The sequence below is a fragment of the Lycorma delicatula genome, chromosome 3, assembly GCF_047948215.1.
Source record: "Lycorma delicatula isolate Av1 chromosome 3, ASM4794821v1, whole genome shotgun sequence".
Classification (NCBI taxonomy): Eukaryota; Metazoa; Arthropoda; class Insecta; order Hemiptera; family Fulgoridae; genus Lycorma; species Lycorma delicatula.
This window is the reverse complement of record NC_134457.1, coordinates 130672285-130699468: the sequence shown is the minus strand read 5'-3', so window position 1 is coordinate 130699468 and position 27184 is coordinate 130672285. Positions and strand designations below refer to the sequence as shown.

Below are 27184 nucleotides of genomic sequence, written 5' to 3'. Positions count from 1 at the left end.
TAACATGGGGTTGCAGATTTATTAATAGCTCTCTCTTTCCATCAACAGTTATTTTTATAAAAATCTTAACTTCTATAATGCATTGTTCTTTGTCCTTCACCAAATTAATTGCTATCTTAAATCATTGACAGCTAACCCATAATTATTTCCAAAATTTTTAAATTGTTCATTTAAGATGTGGGTTGATTCAACCCAGATACAAGATGCTTCTTTAATTTTTTGAAAATTACATCTAATCTTATTCATCTCTTTTTCCTCAGTACGTCAAAAGATTTTAAATCATTGTATACAAATAAGCAATGAAATCATTGTATACAAATAAGCAATGAATAATTCAGATTTACCTTTTATACCAGTGAATATTGTGATTATTATTAATATAACTGCTTCATTTATTGTGTCAAGTTGCATTCTTTCAGTAGGATGAGATAGTAATAGAGATAAAAAAAGAAAGTGGTAATATAAGGCAATCGCAATTTGGGGAACAATCTGTTGCATTTTAATATTTGTGGTGCATGAATAAAATAAATCATATTGTATATTAATTTTTATCTGAAAATTTCATGGAATTTATTTTTGTATTGCTTAATATTTTTTATTAGTTCAATCTTGTATATCTGTCTCTCCATATCCACGAATGACATGTTAAAGAACCCATTGCAGATGCCTAAACCCCAGATACTTGGGAACTCTGAATATTTTATTTTTTAAAGTACAACACTTTTCTTCTTTTTTTTCCTAATATGTATGTTGCAATCAATTTAACTAGTGAACAATAAGGAATCCTCCCCTCATGGCCTAATGAGAATGAGATGAAGATATGTATGACATGTAATACCAACTAGTATATGGTATAGTCTTGTACAGATTCAGGCAGGCCATTCCAAAGTTGTGTGGTTAACTGAACCCCAACCACCAAAGATCGTTGGTATCCACTGTCTTGCATAAATTTGTGTAAAAGCAACTAATTTTTACTTGGATTTGAACTTCAGAACCTTTGACTTCAAAAATCAGCTGTTAAACACAACTGATTTACAATGACATGTTAACTGCTAGACAAGCCCGATTGGCTAAACTTTTCTTTCTGAATGATTATTTTGAAATGCACTTGGTGCTTTATTGAGTCTGAATTTTATTTTAACAACAGGAAATTTTTCTAAAAGTGAGATGTTTGTATGTATATATATATATATATATATATATGTGTGTGTGTGTGTTTATTTTGAATGCCAAATTCAGATTATTGAAATAACTTGTGTTTTTTATCTTACTGAGAGATTGTCTGACAGGTTGTTATAGTTTTTATTAGTGGGTTAGATTATAATATTTCTAATTCTAGCAAATTTGTCTGCAAAGACTAATTGATTCTGGAGCATATAGAAATATATATATCTAAATGAGACACATAGGTTTATGAATTTGTCAGGTGGATTCAAGAATGGATTTGTGAAACACTTTTCTGTACTTGATACAATGTTTGGATTTGTTATGTATTTTTTGTGTTTCTTTTTATCAAGTTATATAACATTATTCTTGTAGATGTAGGTGAAGATAAATTGCAACAAATCCCATTGAAAAGGACTAAGAAAGATCAGTGGCAATATTCTTATCTCATTAAAAGAATTATTTTTAAGAATTGTAAACTAATAGCATATTCAAGTACATTTTAACAGTTACTCCCATTCATTTGAACAGTTCATCTAAAAATCAGTCAAAATTGAATTTGTACCTTTTTCTGGTTGTACCTGTGATTTTCTGACTACTATGTCTACTGATATAAGTGTTCAGTGTGCTTTCTTTTGTTATTTTAACAGCATTTCATATAAAATTTGTCTTAATTGTTTGGGACATATCTTCCAAACAAAAATTCAATGCCAAAGTTTGTGTTTAGGCACTGCTTCAAAAATCCTCAATCTCAAATTTTATATTAGTGCTTAATAAACACTGTGAAGCTTCCTTTGTTAGTATAATTAGGCTTTTTTAATTTTGTGATTGGTTTTATAAGCTGGTTGACAATATTAAGAATATATTGTTAAAAACTGCTTTAATGTGTTAATGTAATGATATCATTATTTGAAACTGTGTCTTACTTTTCCAATATAGATTGCTTTTGTGTATTAACAGCAATTTAGACTGCATTTTCTAACCCACCGGGTTGGTCTAGTGGTTAACGCGTCTTCCCAATTCAGCTGATTTGGAAGTCGAGAGTTGCAGCGTTCAACTCCTAGTAAAGCCAGTTATTTTTACGGATTTGAATACTAGATCGTGGATATACCGGTGTTCTTTGGTGGTTGGGTTTCAATTAACCACACATCTCAGGAATGGTCGAACTGAGAATGTACAAAACTACACTTCATTTACACTCATACATATCATCCTCATTCATCCTCTGAAGGATTAGCTCAACGGTAGTTACCGGAGGCTAAACAGGAAAAGAAAGAAAAGACTGCATTTTCTGGGTTGTTTTATTTGTTCTGTTTTTGTATTTTTCTGAAATGTATGGTAAATTTGCAGTTTTAAATTTATATATATATATATTTATTAATTATTACCTATGTATAATAGTATCATCTATTTTTTGCATTGTAATTTGTTTTTATTTTGTGTATTATTTTTGCCTTATAAATCCATTCTTTATATTATTAAATAAAAGCACATTTACATTTTTTTTTTTTTTTTTATACTTTTTGGTCTGGATTAAATGTAAATGTAGAATAAAATTTTGTTAAAAAATTGTTTTTTTATACAAAATAACTATTATTCTTGTAGTTATTTTTTTCAGAACTTGAGAACCATGCTCTCATGAAAAAAAATGTATTTTCAAATATTTATCTAAAATTGAATGATTAATCTCAGACAATACCCTTGCATTTGCTCCATTTCTTTTTTTTTTTTTTGTCTTCAGTCATTTGACTGGTTTGATGCAGCTCTCCAAGATTCCCTATCTAGTGCTAGTGGTTTCATTTCAGTATACCCTCTACATCCTACATCCCTAACAATTTGTTTTACATATTCCAAATGTGGCCTGCCTACACAATTTTTTCCTTCTACCTGTCCTTCCAATATTAAAGCGACTATACCAGGATGCCTTAGTATGTGGCCTATAAGTCCGTCTCTTCTTTTAACTATATTTTTCCAAATGCTTCTTTCTTCATCTATTTGCCGCAATACCTCTTCATTTGTCACTTTATCCACCCATCTGATTTTTAACATTCTCCTCCTATAGCACCACATTTCAAAAGCTTCTAATCTTTTCTTCTCAGATACTCCTATTGTCCAAGTTTCACTTCCATATAACGCGACACTCCAAACATACACTTTCAAAAATCTTTTCCTGACATTTAAATTAATTTTTGATGTAAACAAATTATATTTCTTACTGAAGGCTCGTTTAGCTTGTGCTATTCGGCATTTTATATCGCTCCTGCTTCGTCCATCTTTAGTAATTCTACCTCCCAAATAACAAAATTCTTCTACCTCCATAATCTTTTCTCCTACTATTTTCACATTCAGCGGTCCATCTTTGTTATTTCTACTACATTTCATTACTTTTGTTTTGTTCTTGTTTATTTTCATGCGATAGTTCTTGCGTAGGACTTCATCTATGCCGTTCATTGTTTCTTCTAAATCCTTTTTACTCTCGGCTAGAATTACTATATCATCAGTAAATCGTAGCATCTTTATCTTTTCACCTTGTACTGTTACTCCGAATCTAAATTGTTCTTTAGCATCATTAACTGCTAGTTCCATGTAAAGATTAAAAAGTAACGGAGATAGGGAACATCCTTGTCGGACTCCCTTTCTTATTACAGCTTCTTTCTTATGTTCTTCAATTGTTACTGTTGCTGTTTGGTTCCTGTACATGTTAGCAATTGTTCTTCTATCTCTGCATTTGAACCCTAATTTTTTTTAAATGCTGAACATTTTATTCCAGTCTACGTTATCGAATGCCTTTTCCAGGTCTATAAACGCCAAGTATGTTGGTTTGTTTTTCTTTAATCTTCCTTCTACTATTAATCTAAGGCCTAAAATTGCTTCCCTTGTCCCTATACTTTTCCTGAAACCAAATTGGTCTTCTCCTAACACTTCCTCCACTCTCCTCCCAATTCTTCTGTATAGAATTCTTGTTAAGATTTTTGATGCATGACTAGTTAAACTAATTGTTCTGTATTCTTCACATTTATCTGCCCCTGCTTTCTTTGGTATCATTACTATAACACTTTTTTTGAAGTCTGACGGAAATTCCCCTTTTTCATAAATATTACACACCAGTTTGTATAATCTATCAATCGCTTCCTCACCTGCACTGCGCAGTAATTCTACAGGTATTCCGTCTATTCCAGGAGCCTTTCTGCCATTTAAATCTTTTAATGCTCTCTTAAATTCAGATCTCAGTATTGTTTCTCCCATTTCATCCTCCTCAACTTTCTCTTCTTCCTGTATAACACCATTTTCTAATTCATTTCCTCCATATAACTCTTCAATATATTCCACCCATCTATCGACTTTACCTTTCATATTATATATTGGTGTACCATCTTTGTTTAACACATTATTAGATTTTAATTTATGTAGCCCAAAATTTTCCTTAACTTTCCTGTATGCTCCGTCTATTTTACCAATGTTCATTTCTCTTTCCACTTCTGAACACTTTTCTTTAATCCACTCTTCTTTTGCCAGTTTGCACTTCCTGTTTATAGCATTTCTTAATCGCCAATAGTTCCTTTTACTTTCTTCATCACTAGCATTCTTATATTTTCTATGTTCATCCATCAGCTGCAATATATCGTCTGAAACCCAAGGTTTTCTACCAGTTCTCTTTATTCCGCCTAAGTTTGCTTCTACTGATTTAAGAATTTCCTTTTTAACATTCTCCCATTCTTCTTCTACATTTACTACCTTATCTTTTTTACTCAGACCTCTTGCGATGTCCTCCTCAAAAATCTTCTTTACCTCCTCTTCCTCAAGCTTCTCTAAATTCCACCGATTCATCTGACACCTTTTCTTCAGGTTTTTAAACCCCAATCTACATTTCATTATCACCAAATTATGGTCGCTATCAATGTCTGCTCCAGGGTAAGTTTTGCAGTCAACGAGTTGATTTCTAAATCTTTGCTTAACCATGATATAATCTATCTGATACCTTGCAGTATCGCCTGGCTTTTTCCAAGTGTATATTCTTCTATTATGATTTTTAAATTGGGTGTTGGCAATTACTAAATTATACTTGGTGTAAAACTCTATAAGTCGGTCCCCTCTTTCATTCCTTTTGCCCAGCCCGTATTCACCCACTATATTTCCTTCCTTGGCTTTTCCAATGCTTGCATTCCAATCTCCAACTATTATTAAATTTTCTTCTCCTTTTACGTGTTTAATTGCTTCATCAATCTCTTCGTATACACACTCTACCTCATCATCATCATGGGCGCTTGTAGGCATATAGACGTTAACAATTGTTGTCGGTTTAGGTTTTGATTTTATCCTTATTACAATGATTCTATCGCTATCGCTATCGCTCCATTTCTGTTAATGCATAATTGTTATAGTTTTTTCTGGTAACCTTAGTACAATTCAAATCAACAATTTGAAGTCCTTGCAATGATCTCACTCTGGTAAAAGCAATGTAAGCCTGATCTTCTGCAAATAATTTTATTCCTAAATAAACAATGGCATTATCAACAGTATTGTCCTACATCTTGTGTACTGTGAAACCCCATAAGACCATAGGAAGCATTCTTTTTTCAATAGTACTGTAACTGTATTTAGCAGGAAACTGTACTGAATTTGGTGGAATGACATGTAAACCATGTTGACCAAACTTTATTCAAACTGACAATAAATCCATTTTATACATTTATTCTCAATAAAATTATACCTGAATGATTTCTGTGATGAATATCTCATCATTGTCAAGGCATTCGTTGTGCATTTATTCATATTTATTTGAAGTAGGTTTTACAACACTGATAAATTGTAATGTAAAGAATCCTACACAGACATAAAATACATATTTTATGTATGTAAGGTAGTCTATACATAGAGACTACCTTAACTGATAACTGAAATTATTACTTTAATTCCATTTACAATTTTATACCACAAATAATAAAAGTGTGGAGCACCTTGATAAAAAATTCCAATAACCAAGTAATATTTTAAAATTCCAGAATGATTTATGAGAGATAAATAGATTAATTATTTAATAATATCAAGAACTGAATTGTTATATTTTGCATAATGTATAATAATAGGCGATTCAAAATGGAATTCACAACTTCAAAAGCACATTAAAAATTTATTGAGATACCTTACAGATTCAGTTGAGGTCTCATTTCATAGAAAAACACATCAAATTTGTCATCCAAAATTCACTTTGGTTCGATATGGTTCCTATATGTAATGTAACACCTAAAGTCAATTTCATTCCAGCTGTAGCCAGCAAGTCTAGCATTACTACTGCAGCTGTGGTATTAACTTGAAATCTTAGCTCAACAAGATCAGCAGGCGAAGGCAGTATATAAACCCGCTCCTTAATGAAACCCCACAAGAAAGAATCTAGCAGGGTCAAATCTGGGGAGCAAGGTGACCATGGAATTGAATCTTCACGAACAATCCACCGACGTGAGAATCAAGTATGAAAAACATTCAAACTTCTAGGTGGTAATGAGGTGGTGCCCTATCTTGCTAATAGTAATTGCTTGAAGCATTTTCAGATAAACATTACCATTTACGGTTTCCTCCTGGAAGAAGAATAGGCCATACAATCTTTGTTTGTTAGGGCACAAAAATATGACCTTGGAGCTATAACAAATGTGCAGCTAAGTTTCATGAAGGTTCTCACTACCTCAGATTTGGCAGTTGTAAGTGATCACCTTGCCACAGAAATGAAATGTTGATTCATCTCTAAAAATTACATTGTCTAAATATGTAACATTGTCTGCATTTCTACCCATCATTTACCCACAAAATTGCAGCCAAGCAACTTTGTTGTCATCTGCAATGTGTTGAACCATAGTTAATTTGTACAGCTTTACGTGCAATCGTTTACATTATACGCACCAAACATTCATTTGTGGAATACAATCACATGAGACACATGTCAAGTTGATTTCTTCAGACTATGTGCAAAGCTTTCTCAGAGTTGTTCCACGACAGCTTCAGGAATGTGTAAGCATCCTGGTGATTTTGTATGTTTAACAGAACAACATATCTCAACATTTGATGCCAAGAGTAAATAGTATGCCTATTAGGTGGCTCTCTACCAAACTGCAGTTGCTGACTCTTTTTCTGTTTTAGCCTCCAGAACCGCCATAAGGTATTACTTCACAGGATGAATGAGGATGATTATGTATGAATGTAAAATGAAGTATAGTCTTATACAGTCTGAGGTCAACCATTCCTGAGCAAATGTCAACCATTCATAGCAAATGTCCTTTGCTATGAAATGAGACCTCAACTGAATCTATAAATTATCTAAATAAATTTTTATATACTTTTAAATTTGTGCGGTCCTTTTTCAATTGCCTGGTATAATGCATATACACAATTTTGTATACTATATATATATATATATGTATACCTTATAAGAATATTCTTATTGAATGCTATTAAAGTAAAATGTTATTAAAATATAAGTTTTTTAAATTCTTTTTTGACTGGAGAATTAATTCACCTCAGAATCTTAAAAAGAAGTTTGTATGTGGGAATATGAATATGGAAATTTTGTAGCGTATGAAAAATGTCATGTGTAGCTGGGATTCAAACCTGGAATTTCTAGATAGAAGGCCATGGAGATCAGCAAGTTATAAAATTTTATACATTTATATTTTTCCAAGTAATCAAGCATATTTTATTCTATTAAATAATATTTTGTTCATTTCTCACCCCTTTTTTCTTTTTAACAGGGCTGTTGTTGACTTCCACGTTATTAAAATAAGATAAAGTTAAATATTCACTTCTTATGTTATGACTTTTATTAATTAACTATCTGTTTATTAATGTAAAATAGGTAGGAAAAAGTGCTGATTAGCAGATACAGTGATAATTTAGCTGAGAATAGAAAGGGCATGAATCATAAGACATGCTTTTCACAAAAAGTAATTTAGAACATTTTATATAAAAAATAATTTTTCAATGGAATCTTTTTGCACCGATTTTGCAGCCCTAACTGAAATTCAATCCAGAACAATCCATTATAAAAGGCAGAGGTTTACTATATAATGGTAATGGTGTTAATTTGATTAGCTGACTTGTTCACTTGGTTAATGCTCTTATTACAATAACATTAAAATGTATTACACAAATTAAAGCAGCCTTCTTTGTTTGATTACTTTTATTTTAACTGAACTTTTAGAGTACACGTATTATAATGAGGAAGATAAGATGAATAAAATAAAAGGCTAAATGGAAACTGATTGATCTAGAAGCTATCATGCCAACTATCAATTAATGTAAATTAATTGTGTGTTTGGTTACGAATACAGTAAACAACATATTGCTATTATTATTGAATTTTTAAAAAAATTATCTATGCCTATTATAATTAAGATAAAAGGAATACAATTTCTGCTACTCCAAAAATTCAATTTTAAATGGATTTAAATTTTTTCCTAATCAAATTAATACAGTTTCATTAACTTGTTGCTAATTATCCTGCTGAAAATTAATTTTTATTTATCATTGCCTGTTGTGGAAGGAAGTTTCCTTAATTTTTTTTTGTCATCAATCATTTGCCTGTTTGATGCACTTTATTTTGTTCTAATCTAGTCTTAACACATCCCTCCTACTTTCTACCCTTCATAAATCCTTTTAAAACCATATAACGCATAAAGTGCAATAGTAAATAGACAATTCAATTAATTTTGTGTAAAATTAGCAAAGTTATAAGAATACCAGTAATTTAGATTTTTCTAAGGATTGTTGTCCCATTGTTTTCAACTACAACTTCAAAAACTTTTAAAATTTAATAAATTTAAAAAAATTAACAGCCTTAAATTATATCTTATTAAGCAACTGTAACAAATAAAGTAACATTATTTAATTTTTATAGCCTACTTACTATCAATAGCATTTTCCCGTTCATCTGTTATTTCTGGTTGTCTAATGTTCCATTTTGTTAATGGTAAGCTTTTCAGATCTTGCATAGAGTATAGTTTAAGCATTGACATTTCAGTTTTGTTATAGCTGTAAAAAATATCATAAGATTAATTCATGTCTTATATTCATATTTCAATTATTCAGAAAAGTATTTACTATTCATTTGCTGTATAATATTAGCTAATATTTATCAGCAATTTTTTATATTACGGTAAGTTTTATGGTAACAGAAATTTTTATAGAAGTGATTGTGAAGATGTTGACATGTCTTATCTGAATCCTAAATGTCTAAAAACTTACTATTATTTAACAAATCTGATACCAAAAAAAAAATAATGAATTGTTTTATTATTTTTCTGTCATAATAATGCTCTTTTTTCTTTAATATATTTTATTAAAATAGATCATTAAGAAAATTAAGTAGATTTATAGGATAAAATATAAAGAATTTAGCCCTTCATAAGCAATTTAGCCTTCATTCAAGGTAATACCTTTTAAGACAGATTGATATAATACCATTAGTAAATTGTAGTATAAAATGGATTTACATGTATTATATAAAAATCAACTTACCTTGGTACAAAACAATCTTTTCCAGATGATAAAATGTCCTCTACAATTTTGTCGGTTTGAACCTCATTTTTCATACTTAAGTAAATTGATATTCTTTTACTATCCTTATACAATGTATGGCTTAACAACTGAAAAAAAATTATTAATTGCCATTTATATATACATATATATATATATATATAAGAATTAAATAATTATTTTATTTAAGAAAAGGAAGTCAAATAGTAGGAATGTAGGGAGTGGGTACATAGAATGGAAGAAGAGAAAAGCTTATTTAAATGAAAATAAAATGTTTATGATAGATATTTGTCTTAAAAACCATAAAAGAATACTTTACACATGGAAATCACCATGAGATGAAAAAAAAAATACCAAATATAATACATAATTGTGAAGAAAGAATAAGTAAATTATTTTTTTTAATGTGCAATCAAGAAAAAATAACTGGAAAAAAGTAAGGGAGAAATCAGCTCAATATTGCAGAGAAAAAATACTGATGGCAACTATGCAAATGAATTTTGAATAAATATGGACAATGACATAAAAACTACCAGAATAAAAAATTGACTTCATTCAGAAAGAAGAATAAAGAAGCCATAAGTTACCAAAGAGTTGATTAAAATATGGAAAACAGAGGAAAGTACAAAAACAGGAAAGATGAAGAAACTCTACAGAAAATCAAATTAGGCAAAATCAAAGATGGCTTTCAGATGGATATAAAGTCAGGAAAAAATTTGAAAAGAAGATAGTATGAATTAATAGAGGAAAAAGTAAAACATGGGAGAACTGGGATAGTGTATAGTCACTAAAGAAATAGCCATTAATGATGTTAAAATGTTATACAAATATAAAAGCTATTTTAAAGGGGGAATGAATAATGAGAGAACTGTACCAGTCCAACAAAAAGGCAAAAAATCTTATTGAAATGAAGATGAAATGGAAGAGGATGAGTTAGAGGATGGAGATTGAGTGAGAGGATGGAGTAACAATCCACATTATAGCACGACAAAAAATATTGATAAAATATACAAAAAATTTTCATTCTTTATTAAAAGAAAATTATAGGAAGAGGTGAAATTTTGTAATCTATAACAGTGGAATGAAGTCAGAAGATACCCTTAAAATAACCATGACTTCAATCCCCAAAAAGCAAAGAAGTCATTCATGATATTTTGTTGAATCAGAAAAAATGTAAATACAGTGACTAAGAATGAGGATGCATGTTTTTATACGATGAATCACAGAATATGCAATATGTAATTTCAAAATTAGAAGAAATATAAGGGTCATTCAAATATAAACCAGTATGTTTCCATGCAGCCTGAGGAAGAGCAAAAAGCAATGAATGTAATGGGGCACTGCAGTTAGTTGGATATCTGTGGAAAGAAGCAATCAGCCAGCCTCGCTCGTAGGTCACATTCCCAAGTCTGTAGCAGAATGTCTGTATGCAGGTAGCATTGTCGATTGTTCAACAAAGTTTAATCCGATCTCTTGCCCACAGTGTCAAATCCACTAAAATGTTGACTTGACTCCAGGTACAGTTCGTAGATGCTACTCTGTCAAATAATCAAGTGTTTGATTGGGCCAACAAATTTTGAGATGCAGTGAAGAAAGAAAGTCACAAATGTGTCCCACGTCAATGACAACATTCAGGTCTTCAACATTCATAACCTTGTGGAAGGTGACCGCCACATAACTGCAGCTGAAATTTTATTAGAGGCGAGTATAAGTATTGGGAGAGTGTATAAAATGTTGTCAGACACTCCTGGACACAGCAAAGTGTCGGCATGGCGGGTTCAATGTCATTACACTGAGGCACAGAGAAATGTCCAGAAAGACATTTGTCAGCAGCTTCTGGATCGCTTTGAGTTAGGGGAGACATTTTTGGATTGTATTGTGACCTGCGATGAAAAATGGATCCACCACTACACCTCAAAGCAAAAAAACAAGTATGGTGTGGAAAAATGTGGAATGAGGCAGTGGAGCACCAATCAAGGCCAAGAAACACTTGTCAGCTGGAAAAGTTCTAGTAACTGTGATTTAAGACTCAAAAGGTGTGATGCTGATTGAATTCCTGCATGAACAAAGAACGGTAAATGGAGAATATTACTGCAAGTTATTTGATGATGTCAGGACTGCTTATCGCAACAAATGACACCAGCAACTGATTCGCAACATCCTCTACCTCTACTACAATGCACAGCCGCATACAGCAACTCACTCATGATAAACTCAATAAAATTCATTGGACACCTCTTGAACACCCACCACAAAGTCCACACTTGTCACCATGCGATCTCCACATATTTGAGTTGCTGAAAGAAGCCGCAGTCAAGCATTATAAATGCAATTGGTTGTTGGGGCAGCCAAAATATATGTTGAGATACTAAATGTATCTCTCTTAAAATTATATAGAAAACTAAGGTATTTATTTCTAATTTTATTTAATATTAAAAAACTATGTAAACAAATTCCAGTTTATATTTAAATGAGCCTTGAAACGAGAGGAAAATTGAAGAATGGAATGAAATGAATGTTAAAACAGTATAAATGAAAACATGGAACAATAATATTTATACAAAAGAAGAGAAAATTGAACAAGAAAAAATACATTGTATTTTTTGTATTTTTTGTATTTTGTATTTTTTTGTACATTGTACATTTGTATTTTTTACTTGTTCAAGTGAAAGATTTCATGTTTGAAATCTTCTGCATAGATGCAGAAAATGAAGTAAAAACTGGAATAGCAATGACTAAGAAAATAATAGAAAGAAGCAACTATTAACAAGGTTAGAAAGCCTATTATGAAATTAGATTAGAGAAGTCTTTTGTGAAATATTATGTTCGGATTGCACTTCTGTATTGATATAAATCTTAAATACTATGAAAAATAGAAAAAAGGCCAGACATTTGTTTCCAAGAGTGGTTTTGCAGAAGGATTGAAAAAAATTATAAATTGATCAACTGAATGAAAAATGAGGCAGTAAGGAAAGTGAACATGGATTGCTGTAATTATTATAATTCAAGAAGACAAAAATATTCTTAAATGTATGTTTTCTTAGAGCATTATAACATTTCTTAAAAGTATTCTTAAATGTTTTCAAAATATTTGAACATTTTTCCATAAAATCTTTTTGCAAAATTAGTAGCATTTTCTTTAGCAGAATATAATGTATTTAATGTATAATGAATATAATGTATGTTCCAGTATTTTCAAAAGGAGTCAATTTTATGTTACAGCAGTTTATAGTATTCATCAGATCTTGTTATTTTTTAACACAGCCCTCTTTAAATTAATTTAATGAATAAAAATGATGTCATAATGCAGTTATGTTTTATACATCACAATCTCAATAACCTAAGGATGTGCAAATTAATATGCAATGATGGCAGCAAATATTATATTAAGTGGCTCAACTGCACATTCTACCACAGATACAAAGGTTATATACTAGTATTAAACAGTAAAATGGGATCAACCTTTGCACTCGCATCATAGAAAAAGTTCTAAAAATCATGCATTCATAGATCTAAAATTTTTCATATAACATATAAAAACTTAATCAATGATCAACAACATGAAATTTATTAATACATTTGACACAATCAACATATTCAAATCAAATATAGTATTTAACAAGTTCTACAGATTTCCTAATCATTTAAAATGGATTCACACAATAACAACTTCAATCTAGCAGCTGGATAATTATCTGTAAAGACTTTTTGGAAGCACATTTACATATATTTAAAAATTGGATTGTTTATACACTTAGTTTTTCAAAAATACACACTTATGTAACATTTATTACAATAAATTTTTCTTTTTAATAAAAAAATCAATGTATATTCTATTGTTGGATATATATCATATTATTTTACATATACATATTGCTACACTATAAATAAAAATATAACAATTTTTTTTTTAGATTGCCAAAATATTTACAGCTGACTGCCTTTGATTTCTAAATCATAATTTCTTCTTTGCTTCAGGTTTTAATCAGCTTTCACTATATTTTTGGTGATATTAGATCAGTTAGAAAATAAGATTTCAATTCATTTTTTTGAAATTTTGTTATTATAAGTAACCTCACAATTAATGTATAAAAGTAGTAAAAAGAAGATTTTCTTGGCATGGCCAATAGATCATGTCAGGTTTTTTTATTATATTTAAACATGCTGTACTTTAATTTTTTACTTAATGACATAATAATAATTTATTTCCAGTAAAGAAATGAAATTTAGAAAACCATGGTACCTTACAGAAAAAAGTTATGTACTAGTGTCAACAGATTTGTAGTGAAAATGTTTTTTTGAAAATACAATTTAATTGATTTACACAAATATGTTTAAAAGAATCAAGCAAGAGATATTTATTTTAATTATGTTATAATTATTCAGTTTTATTTTTAATTCACAGTTGGGTACATAAACCATCTTAAAAAAATATTTACTTAAAATATTTTTTTACAAATTTTAAAACTGAATCATTGTAATAATTTTACTCACCCATGGACAAAGATATTTCTAAGGAACAAAAATATAGTAGATCTTTACGTTTTATTCGTAAAAAATCAAGTCAACCTGATATCATCAATCTTGATGATGTAATTTCACGTTTGTTACAAATAAGAGATACAGACAAAAAATCATGTGATTTAACATATACTGAAATAAAATATTTAACCACAGAATCAAAAAAAATTTTTTTATCACAGCCAACATTGCTGGACTTACATCCACCTTTGATTTTAATTGGTGATATTCATGGGCAATACAAAGATTTATTGAAGTGGTTTGACAAGTGTGGACACCCACCGGACACTAATTACCTGTTCTTAGGTGATTATATCGGTCGGGGCATGCAAAGTATTGAAACTATATGCTTGTTAATGGCATATAAAATAAAATTTCCAGAAATGGTTTTTTTACTTCGTGGAAATCATGAGTGTGGAGTTCTGAACACTGTTTATGGTTTTTATAGTGACTTAAGTAAAAAATATGATGTTGATTTGTGGAGAACATTTGTCGACTCTTTTAACTGTTTACCATTAGCGGCATTGATTAATGAGGTTATATTTTGTGTTCATGGAGGAATAAGTCCTCAACTTTATGATTTGGATCAAATTCGAGTAATATCAAGACCAGTCACAGTTCCTTCGTCTGGTATTATTTGCGATCTTTTGTGGTCTGACCCTGATGAAAATTGTGATACTTGGAGTCCAAACATGGGACGAAAAATTTCATACAATTTTGGTGAAAAGGTACATTAAAATTTTTTGTTGTACTATATTCTTAGTAGGGTAGAATTGAGTGGATAGTGCTATATTTCAAATTAATTTATTTATGACAGTAGATAATAAATTAAATAGCGATACTCAAGTTATACATTAATTGATATACACATTCTAGCATTAAATTATAATTTAACCACACTGTCAGATGCCATACCAGCTCCATTTGTGGGTCAATGCTTCCTTCTAATAAGCAAGGTAGCCACTTCTTTATTGGAGTCCACTAGGAAGTCATCCTCTGTCTATGGTGTAGTGCAAAGCTAGTTTATTTATACAGAGGTGAAAAATAACCTAAACTAGTGGCTTGAAGTATCAATAAATTAAAGCTGGACTTCAAATTCCTCTTAAAGGAATCTTTGTCATCTTCAGCCTTAATTTTTTTGGTAATTGCATAGTATTTGGTAAACATCACAGATTTTTCTTACTTACTAAATTATCAATACACAATAATAGTATATTTAAAATAATATGGAAAAACTTGCATCTGATCACTTCATCCGATTGTACACTGAAAGTAGTCAATTACATGATCTTTGAATCAGGCCTTAGAATGTAACAGTGAAATTTCTCTTAATATTTTTATCAACTAAAATTATTCTGTTTATTAACTACTTGGCATGTTTGTTATTCTACACTTGAATTTAATTTTTAAAATGTGATATTTTTCCAACTATTGTAATCTATTATTATCTATATTACAATTATGATTATATTTTTTATATTTTCAGTATTTTTTACTTATTACAAATTTGAAGATAAATTGTCACTAAATACTATTGAATTTACATTTTTATGCCTAAATATGTTCAGAGAAACATCATTATATGATTAATCAGTTCATTTTATCCAATATTTATATAATCATCCTTTATTTTATACATTCAATTTATACTGAATTTATTTTAATTTTTTAAATTATTGAAATATCCTAAGTTTTAATAATATTGTTTTAAGTTGCATTCTTTTGTGTCGTGTAGATTTATAAATTAAATGAGTTATATATGCTTGAATTAATGTACAGTGTAAATCTAATAATGTTATTCAGTTAAAGCATTATATTAAAATATAAAGAACTATACTAAGTGGTCATTGAGATAAATTGGAAAACAAGATAAATACTCAAAAACCATTTACAGAGATTATTTATTTAAACTGTAAAAAGAGGCGACAATTTCAGTTGTTAAGACTCATCAGTAGACACGGGGGAAAAAATATGAATATAAAATAAATAAATTGAAAATGGAAAAAACAAAAAATACTAACAAATATACTAGTTATAAAACACTACAAAATAACTCTTGCAATGCTAACAGTTTACAGTGGTGCTTCAAACAACACCAATAGAAAGTGAAAAGTTAGTTTAAATTTAAATGGCCAAAGTTTAGTGAGTGAGAACAATCTCTGTAAACAGTTTTTGAGTAACCTTATTTTCCAGTATAAAATAAGGTTATTATAAAATAATGGTTATATAATAATATAACCATTATATTATTTAATTACATTATTGTACATTATACATTTATATTTTATCATTAACCATCTCAAATTAATCACCTGCATACATAAATATGTATAAAAACACTTACTCACACAACTTACTTACTCAAAATTACAAAAATATTGAGACCTTTTGTGGTAAGCAGGTAACCACTTTTTCTTTTTCCTCAAAAATAATAATAAAAATGCGAATTTATAATTTTATATGACAAACAAATAAACCAATAACCAAATAACATTTTTACCAAAAAAGGATCAATTTTCCTTATTGATAATCAATATTTGACTAGCCTTCAAATTTTGTTATTTCTACTCATCAATTTTATTCAAACATGGGTCTTCCAAATGTACCTAAGAAAAGTTCAATATAAGCATTATTGCTTATAATTATGAATATAATCTTAACCCACAACAATCTTATAATCTTAACAAAACTTAACCCACGCTCACTTCACTTGCTAACCTTGACTAGCAAGCAAAGATTAACAAGTGAAGCAAACGTAGGTTAAGTTTGGTTAGATTATATTTATAATTTCTCTGCAAATACCTACTGATTTGGAAGAAAAAAGATGGTACCTGCTTAACTGAAAAAGGTACACATTATGAAATCGAATAAAATACTACTGACCAAAACAACAATAAATGATGCTTACATGAATAAACAGTGAATCAGAAAAAATAGTTCACAAATTTAAAAAAAAGTTTGAAATAAAGCCTTGAGAATATAGAGAAATATTTATTCAGAATAAACGCCCAATAATTTAATAAATGAAATTTATAGTAACTGTACAATTTTCAAAATTGGAGGTACAGGATACAGGAATACAGGATAGGAAATAAAAGCATTCCATAATAACATTATGGAATAATGTACATTGTCAACATTTGCTGATAATCTCACTAATGCAATCCACCAATATTTACAAAAACTTAAATATTTTATATACACATAAAATGTCTCATATTAACATATTTACTAAAATGCAATACATTATAACATCCATCATCAATATACTACATAAACAATTACAGTTAAAAAATTGTCTTCTGAACTCTCAGTTAGAACATGTCTTCTAGAACTCAAAAATCAATAGCAGTAACTCAGATGATTGTGTAGATGCATTAGCACACCTGCCACTAAAGACTGCCACAAGAACTGAAAGTATTTTAGGTCAAATTTTTTTTAAAGTTTAGTTTGGTTTGAAATTTCATAAAAATTAACAGTTTATTACAGTTAAATATGGTGTTTTAGTAACCTAGTAACTAGTAACCTAAAATTCACTCGTAAAATATTGAATCATCAAAACACTTATGGTCAGAAGAACATATTTAATTTTATAAACGAGAGAAATCTCAGATTATGGAGTATAGATTATGGATTATACTAAGTGATACAATACTGAAATTACTTGTAGTTATTAGTAGAAATATTTGAATAACTATAAAAACAACAGGATATGGATGACTACAAAAACTAAAGATTAAACAAGGTTAAAGAATAATTCTTCACAAAAGTCCTTGTTCATATTGAGATTGTTGAGAGCATACACACGTTCTTTCAAATAACCCTATAACAATCTCGAACAGTCAAATGTTTTTGGCATGACAAAAATTCACTACTAGTTTCCAACCAGTACTAGTTGCAACAAATGAGAAGTTTTACAGCTGTCTAATAATCAAAGCTCTATCTTGTTAGAAAATATAGCAATATGTAACTGAAACAGTAAAGAGTGATTATAATTTACCATGTATCATATGAAGTTCTGGGTTCAAACTCCATTCAGACTAGTATTTCTCTTTCCGTTATAAAATTAATTTATTATCATGAAAAGAGTAGGATAGCTACATTGAATTTAAACCCGAAATTACAAAAAAAAACTGCACAATATTTTACACTGGTCAAATGAGATACAGTCTTACACAAGGACACAATGAACATATAAAAGCTTTCCACAGCAACAAAGGGTTAACATTTGTAAATAAATACATCAGCACTAACAAAAACCTTAATCTAAGCGCGCACATGCACATGCACAAAACAGTCAAAAAAAGGACCAGTCTTAAAAAACTTAACATTATGAAATTTAAAAAATAAAAAAACACAAAATATATGCAATAATAAGATACAATTTAAATTACTTACACTGTTATCAGTAAGAAAACAGTAGCACAAGTCAAAAGGATGGTCATAAAGCCAACTGAAAATCATTTCTTTTTTTTTATTGATGTATTAATTCACCAACAAGCTTGCAGAGAAGCTTACAGAAAAGCTTGTATGTGAGAATATGGAAATGAAACTTTGTAGTGTATGACAATGCCATGCGTAACTGGGATTTGAACCAGGTTCTCCTGGATGAGAAAGGTCAAGGTAGTGCCACTCCGCTACGGAGATTAGTTTTTAAAAAACATTTTATTATATATAAAGATTTGGTTTGGTGTATCATCACATAAGTTTAAATCTGAAATTATTATCGCTGAATATCATGGACAAGAACATCAATTACCATTTAATGGTGTTGTTTAACTGTCATGAAACAAAATACAAACAGCAGCACTAACTGTAATAACTTTAAATTTTTAACTTTTGTGCTCCTTTGTATGTGAGTTTGTATTTATGAGAGTTCTACTGAAGCAACATAATATAATGGTAAAAAGTTGACTCTTCAACAATACAACATACTGATACCATTTAGGATCAGGTTCATAAGCTTGATGTGTAGTGGATAAAACTCTGTTGGTTTATCCAGACCATCTTAAAGAATTCTATGAACAATGTGACTGTTACATAATATAAGTAGATTTTATTTCTTACAATCAGTTCTCTTTGCATGTAGAAATACATATATTATCAGTACCAAAGGGCACTTTTCTTCTTTATTTTTTTGCTACACTTCCTATTTCAAATAGCAAATATGGTTTTGACAGATCATTAACGGAATACATAAAATTAAAACATCTGATTATAACAAACTGTACCGCAGTTACAATATTATACATTGGTCAGTTCAAAGGCCATTATATGTAAAAGCAGTATTATAAATATGTGTGCATGTATAAAATTGTAGATTATTATTCTACTTAAATTTTTGTAATAATGAAAAAGTTGTCAACAGTATCCTGGAATGAATATAATTAGAAGCCAAATATAACACCACAGAAAAAAGAAATGATAAGTGTTTAGAAGCTGGACGGTTATTTTGAAGAAAACATCACACAATGAACACAATAGACATTGTTTCCAAAATTCTCCAAAACGGTAGTCAACGTTTTTTAACATTCTTTGCTGTTTGAGAGGAAAGACACTTTTCATGAAAAAATTGATTTTACTTTTTATTATATTACCAATTACTTTTTTATATTACTTTTTATTATATTACCACACTGAAAGCCATTATCTATGCATTATCTAATTTATTAATTTACAATTTGATTTTCTTTCCTTCAATTAATAAAATAAGAATAGATCAAATCAATTACTAAATAATTGGATCCTAGCTAAGACTGTAAACTACACTCCTTACAACCTGATGGTCTTCATCTAGAATAGCTCGGGGAACTGCATCCTCGTAATTGAAGGTATGAAGTAAAAAAAAATCAGTTGCCAGGTTGTGCCAAGTTTAATAAAACAAAGTTTAACAAAAGCCATTATTGTTGGCATTTTTTAGTTTGTAATTGCCATAGTAGTCTGCACTGCACAAAATAAAAATAAGAAATAATGCAGAAGAATCGTAAATGTGAATCTTCTTTTATAAAAATAATTATTCACATTATTAAATAAATTATATAACATGATGAGCAATCTTTCCATGAATTATTTTTAGTTTTTTCCTAATTAACTCCTTATAAAATTTTTTTAATTTTTAGGTAGTTGCAGAATTTGTAGAGGCTCATGACTTAGATTTTATTTGTCGAGCTCATCAAGTTGTTGAAGGTGGTTATGAATTCTTTGCAGGGAAAAAACTTGTAACAATATTTTCAGCTCCAAATTATTGTGGTGAATTAGAAAATGAAGGAGGAGCAATGGTTGTAAATGAAGATATGCGATGTTCCTTTAAAACACTCGGATCAGAAGTAAGAAACATTTTAGCTATTATTGTTATTACATTGCCAATTGCATGACAACAGCTGGCTGAAAGAATATATTTCAATCTACCATTTGAGGATCTTCATCTAATTAACAATCTGTCAATTATAATTTATTTACCTAGTCTGAGTGATCCTCTTAAGCAATCTAAATAAACCTCAACGACCAAAGTTTACTAATATCATTTGTATTTAAATCAAAGTGAAATTTCATTTAGTTAATGTAACTTTGAGCATTTCTCATACTCAACAAATTTCATCCTTCTTACTGTACAAGAACACATAACAGAATGCAACTTTTTAGACTATACACATTCAAAGCTGAACGCAGCACATTTTCAAAATATATAATCCTATTACACTTGACACCAATTGTGTTTACAATTGTGTTTTAATAACACAATTAAGTGTAAATTAATTAACACTGGATTAAAAATACAACTATATATATATTTGAAGGTATTTATAAATATTTTAATATTCTAACTCAGAAACAAGTATTCAAAAACAATTCAATTAGTATTTATTATTTGGCATTAGTTGATATTTTTGTATTAGTATTATTTTTTCTTTTACTACTTGAAAATTTTATGTTGTAGTAAAATGCCTAATATTATGCTGGGGTAACAAGATGCTGCTGTTTTCATTCAGTTATTATTCTACGACCAATTAAAATATTGCTAAAATAGAATACTCATGAAATTAACAAAACATCTGTACAAAAGGTTTTATCATAAAAATAAGACCTCATCATATCCATATAGTATGAATGTGCTGCTTTTCATGAATGATAGCTATACCTTAGGCAGGCTAATGGCTAGTCAGTGATGAAATTGTTTCCTTCCCAATTCTAATTGTTTCTTTAAATGCACAGTTCTTTTCCTTGAAAAAATTGCTCATGTTTAGAAAAATTTGGACTTGTGAAGGATTTTTGTTAGCTATTTCACATAATACCAATTCATTCAAGAAATAGAATAAAGCATACCGACTATTTATTTAATAATCATGAGAGCCTACAATTAAATTAATATGATTGGTGTTTTAACCAACTATTTTAATATTTAACCAACAATCTTTACAACAAAAGTGGATCAAATAGTAATAATTTTTAGAGTTCATTTCTTTTATTTATTTCTTAAGAACTGGACACACTACTTCTTGTTTCAAAGAATTGGAGCTCAGGAACCAATCACCTGATCCAAAGATTTAGTTTAGTAGCATGTAGAAAGATAATCATTCTTGGGAATCTTTTTCACTGTTTATCATATGCTTTAAAGTACCATAATTAGCTTTATGTTTATTCCTTGATGAAAAAATATCATTTTTTTTTTTAATTTAAGTTTTTCCAGTCTAATAAAATTTGTACTAGTTCTGATTCATGTGTATATAGAAAACATGGAAAATCAGTAACACTGAAGATGTGTAAAAAATGTGATTATAAAACAACAGAAAAGAAATGAATGCACAGATTTGTGATGTTGACCGATAAATTTATCTATAAAATTGACAATCTAGAAATTAAAGATGATTTTCAGATTTATCAAGTGAACCAGAAAATAAAAGCTCAGTTTTTGCTATTAAACCACACTTCCAGATGATAGTTTAAATTAATTACTTACTTTCCTGACTATAGCAGTAAAAAAAAAGCATAACAAAATATACTGCATTACAGTAACTGTAGGTGCAATAGGAAAGTAAATAAATTGGCCAAAAAATCTAAAATAATGTTTATTTTTGCACTTTAGGAGATATTTTGTTTTAAATTTAACAAAAAGAAAATTTTTAATTTGTAAATAATCTGGGTAAAAATATTTTTATTCCAATGCTTTTAAATCAAAAACTTTATTTTGTCATATGTATGTTATACGTACATATGTTAGCCTATATTTGGTCTTATAACTCTAGACCCAGTTGACTGACTTTCAAACATTGTAGAAAGGTACTACTTACCTTCAAGAGGAAAAGAATGTTTACAATTTTCGCAAAATTTTAAAAAGGGGTGGAGCGAGTTTTGGGTGAAGTTTTGAAGTTTTTTTTTGTAAAGATCATAAATTACCAAAAATTGTTATTTAACATTCCTCCCCACCCACCAAAAAAAAAATTATATATTTTTCGTTTTTCAATTATCTTGCTTCAGACAAGGAGTTAATGGGAGGTTTTTGCATCTATATTTTCTACATCAGTAGGCCTTTAAACCACATTTTGCTAATCCAAGGTTTTGGTTTATCCCACTCCAGTGATCTAACAAAAAATACTTTTTTATTAAAAAAAAAAAAATGTTAATTGTTTTTAATTTAAACCATCCATCTTGCAAGTTACATATTGCATTTGAAATATAAAAATATTAATTTTTTGATAGCCCTTACTTTGAAAGAAAGAACTTTTGTATTTCTTTGAAAGAAAAAATTAGCTAAAAATGTTCACCCAATTTGTAGGAAATTACAACTTTATTTAAAACTATGGGTACATCTTTTTATTTTAACAATTTTAAAAGTTTAAATTTATTATCACCACTTAGAGATTATTTTCTTAAAAATTAATTTTACCAAAAAGCTTTCCTTGAGTGGGAGGTTACAAAATGAAAAAAAAATTTTTCATAATTTAAAATTTCTAATGCCCAAAACATAGTCACTAAATTAATTTAATACCCTTCCCTGATGGGAAAGAATCCCAATTTTAAAATAAATCAGACATTTTTTCAAAAATGGATTGCATAACTTTCCCTTACATGCCTGTCAGTTCATTTTTCTTTTTTTTTATTAGTATTAGTCAAACAGTATAATATTATTTTTACCATGCATTCCAGTTCTTTACAAATCTTTTCATTTCAATATGTTCCTTACATTTTACACCCCCATTTATCTGTTTTATATGAGCGTATTACAATCATTGTCTTCTCTAGAGTTTTTAGTTTTTACTTTCTATGCTTTTTCTATTACCAAATTAACCATCTGAATGTCATAGTGCATGACCCACCAACCTATTTTCTTTTACAAGATTTTATCACTAATTTCTATTTCTGCTTTATCAATTAAACCACATCTATTTCAAGTTTTACTAACCCATCTAATTTTCTCCACTCATTTCAGGAGTCATTTCAGATTCAAGATTCATGGTTGAAGAATAAATATAGAGGAAAAAAGTTCCTACATTGCCTTCATTTGTTAGAGGAAATTATAAAAAAATCTGTGAATTAGATCATATTAAGTGAATTAAAATTAAGAAATTTTATAGAAAATTTTTTTTTAATACGTTAATTAAAGAAGCTAAAGGTTGGGCTTCATAATGAGAATATTATTTAAAAGAGAGTTTCTCAACATCACCTATGGTTTTTGCTCTTTTCAACAAAATAAACAAAGTTTTAGGATAGTCTGATGGGTTAGATTGCAGATAGTGTTGAAAAAAGCAAGATAATAATTCAACTAGCTTAGACCATATTCATATAGAGATGAGTCAACTTCTGCGAAGTTGACACACATTTTATGTTCTACATTCTTATGTAGAAGTAATAATGTAGAAGTTCATGTTATACACATTTTATTACTTCTACTGTATCAACATTATTTAAATTAAATTAAATTTACAAAAATAACTAGAGATTTGATACAAAAATAAATAAATGACCAGACACAACAGAAACAAAATATACTATTCAGTCACATAAGATGTAAACATCTCAAAGACAAACATAGCAAACAACAACGCCACTTGCAGTAGTATCGACAAAAGATTATATAATACATAATAGTTACAAAATTATAGAAGCACATTATGAAATAATTGAAAGCAAATCACTGTTTTTCAAAAAAATAATAATTGGGTAATAGTTAATAATCAACAGATTAACAGAATTTGTTGATAATAAAATATCACATTTTCTTTAGCCAGTATTAAGTCACTAATCGTTAAATATTGCTGCACTTTCTGGGCTCGATCCAGATATTGAGAGATTGACAATTTAGAATGTTTATATAAATTACAGTTTATTGGTTTAAAAATATAAGTAAAACAAAACAGATCAATAATAATGACAATGGTGTAATAATATTAAGCGACAACAGTAAAACAATTAATGAAAAATAGTAAATAAACAAATATTAATCATAGTAATCACAACCACAATAATAATAATAATAATAATAATAATCTCATGTTCTCATATTTAACCGGCCTACTTTGCCGGAAAAAGTAAGAGCGGGAATACATCGGTTGGATGTGCAGGCATTTGTCCCACAGCCAATGAGATGCTTCAAATGCAACCTTTTGGTCACACCGCTCTCAGATGTGAGAGATCCCAAATATGCATGTGCGGCGATGAGTTGCATGAGGGAGAGCCATGCAAAGAACCTCCTACATGCATCAATTGTAAAGGAACGCATTCTTGTAGATCCAGGAACTGTCCTGTCTACAAAGACGAGATAGCTGTGCAGGAAGTAAAAACCCTGCAAAAGGTCAGCTACTTTGAAGCAAAGAAGATTGTTAACGCCCGCAGGCCTAGAGCAACAACAACTTATGCTCAGGCTGTGGCTGCCGTTCCTGTTCCTGCTCCAGTTGCTGTCGATGAAAGTCAACTCATCAGTAAACCTGCTCCGACCTTGGCTAATATGATTGAAAGAATTATTGATAATAAAATGAAACCTTTCAATAGTAAAGATCCTATAAAGCAAAAGATATTAGTACAGCCTCCTGAAGATAAAACACCGAAAGTTGCTCTTGTTCTGAAGAAAATGGACGCCAAAGCAGAATGCCAAGTCCGTCTCAGTGAGATTCTTGATGACAAGGAAAAGGTGATACCTACACAGACTGTTATGGAGGCTCCCAAGCCTCCTGCAACTGAGGTGGCCTCTAAACCACAGAGGCCACAAAAATCCACACCAGGGGGGCAAGTGTCCCCCCTTCCACAAGTGGTCACTGGTGTGACACCGTGTCTGGGGTCGGCCAGGTTGCCGCCCCACATCAGCGCTGTAACCGGTGCCGATCCATGCCCGTCGTCGTCGGCGGCTTCGGTTGTCTCTCATTCGGAGACCGGAAGCTTTACGGGCGACGACCTTCTCCACGAACACGATGCTGTTCGTAAGATGGAGAAAAAAAGGAAAAAAGGGTGGCCGAAAGGCAAACCCAGACAATAATTTAATTAAAAATTAGCGAGTCGATTGTAGAATGGAACATCAATGGATGTTTTTCAAACATCCATGAGCTCCAACGCTTGGTACATAATGTAGACCCGATTTGTATATGTCTGCAAGAAACGCATATCCGCCGAAATGAAAATTTTAAATTAAAAGGATTCGATATATTTCGGCGAGATCAACCGCCAAATGTAAGAGTTAGAGGTGGAGTAGCCATATTAACATCGACCAGAGCTACCACCGAAGCGGTTGTTCTAAACATATATCTACAAGCGGTCGCCGTTAGAATGAAGTGTCCGCTTCAGGTCACTGTCTGCAGCATATACTTGCCGAATTTTGATTGGAATAAGGATGATACAGCAAGACTAATTTCTGAGCTTCCCACACCTGTTTTACTGGTGGGTGACTTTAATGCTCATAATTCTCTCTGGGGATCGGATCGAGTAGATCCCCGCGGAAGAAAACTGGATAGGTTCCTGATGAATTCTGAACTTATTCTTTTAAACGACGGGTCAGGAACCTTTCTCAATGCCAGAGATGGATCGACGTCCTGTATTGATCTTGCACCTATAAGCGGATCGATAGCATCGAGGTACACCTTCCATGTTATAGAAGATTTGCATGGAAGCGATCATTTCCCGGTGCAAATTGTTACTGATATTACAAGAAATATATATCCCATCTCTGAAAGATGGTTGTTTGAAAAGGCAGATTGGACGAGCTTCACAGCTAGAACGATACTCCCTGAAACAACTGGATTTATCGGAGACGATGTCGACGCTATAACAAATGCGATACTTGAGTCGGCATCGAGGTTTATTCCCAAAACATCTGGGAAACTTACAAAGAAACCCGTTCCATGGTGGAACGATGAAATTAATGAAGCTATTAAAAGAAAGAAAAGAGCGTATAATGCATTTAAGAAACCTCCAACCACAAAGAATCTTATTGCCTTTAAAAAATACAGGGCGTATGCAAAACGTCTTATGATAGATTCGAAGAAACGATCCTGGCAACAATACGTGTTATCCATTGATAGAGCTACTTCTGCATCAGATGTTTGGAGGAAAGTGAAGGCGATTTGTGGGCGTAAAAACTTTGCCCCCATAACTAGCCTTCAAGATGAAGATGATATTAAGGATACTCCAAACGAAATCGTAGAGATATTATCCAATCACTTCGAGAAGCCCAGCAAAACGGCCAACTACAAAGAAGATTTTCAAATGAAAAAGGAAGAACTTGAAAGTCTACTAAACTTCAGAACTGAGTATAATTACTCTTATAATGTACCATTTAAAATGGAAGAATTCGCGAAAGCGTTGGAGAAAGCAGGAAACACAGCTGCTGGTCCGGATGAAATCCATTATAATATGATCAGGCAGCTGAATACCACTGCAAAACGCAGATTATTAAAACTTTATAATCAAATATGGCGGGATGGAATGTACCCGCAGCAGTGGAAAAAAGCTCACGTTGTTCCAGTACCAAATAAAAATAAAAATTTAACAG

At 30.2% G+C, this 27184-nt stretch overlaps 1 protein-coding gene and 1 pseudogene across 4 annotated transcripts in view; one reads left to right on the top strand and one right to left on the bottom strand.

Annotated features, from left to right (window-relative positions):
* Mthfs (methenyltetrahydrofolate synthetase) overlaps positions 1 to 27184 on the bottom strand; it is a 281274-nt gene that overhangs the window by 5788 nt on the left and 248302 nt on the right. For all 4 annotated transcript variants that reach the window (XM_075360574.1, XM_075360572.1, XM_075360573.1 and 1 more), the window contains 2 exons: positions 9670 to 9797; positions 9059 to 9183 (listed from right to left, as the gene is read on the bottom strand). In XM_075360574.1, the coding sequence (XP_075216689.1) occupies positions 9059 to 9183; positions 9670 to 9797 (253 nt within the window). The remainder of the gene's footprint in view (positions 1 to 9058; positions 9184 to 9669; positions 9798 to 27184) is intronic.
* On the top strand, positions 14184 to 20582 carry LOC142320760 (serine/threonine-protein phosphatase PP1-gamma catalytic subunit B pseudogene; annotated as a pseudogene).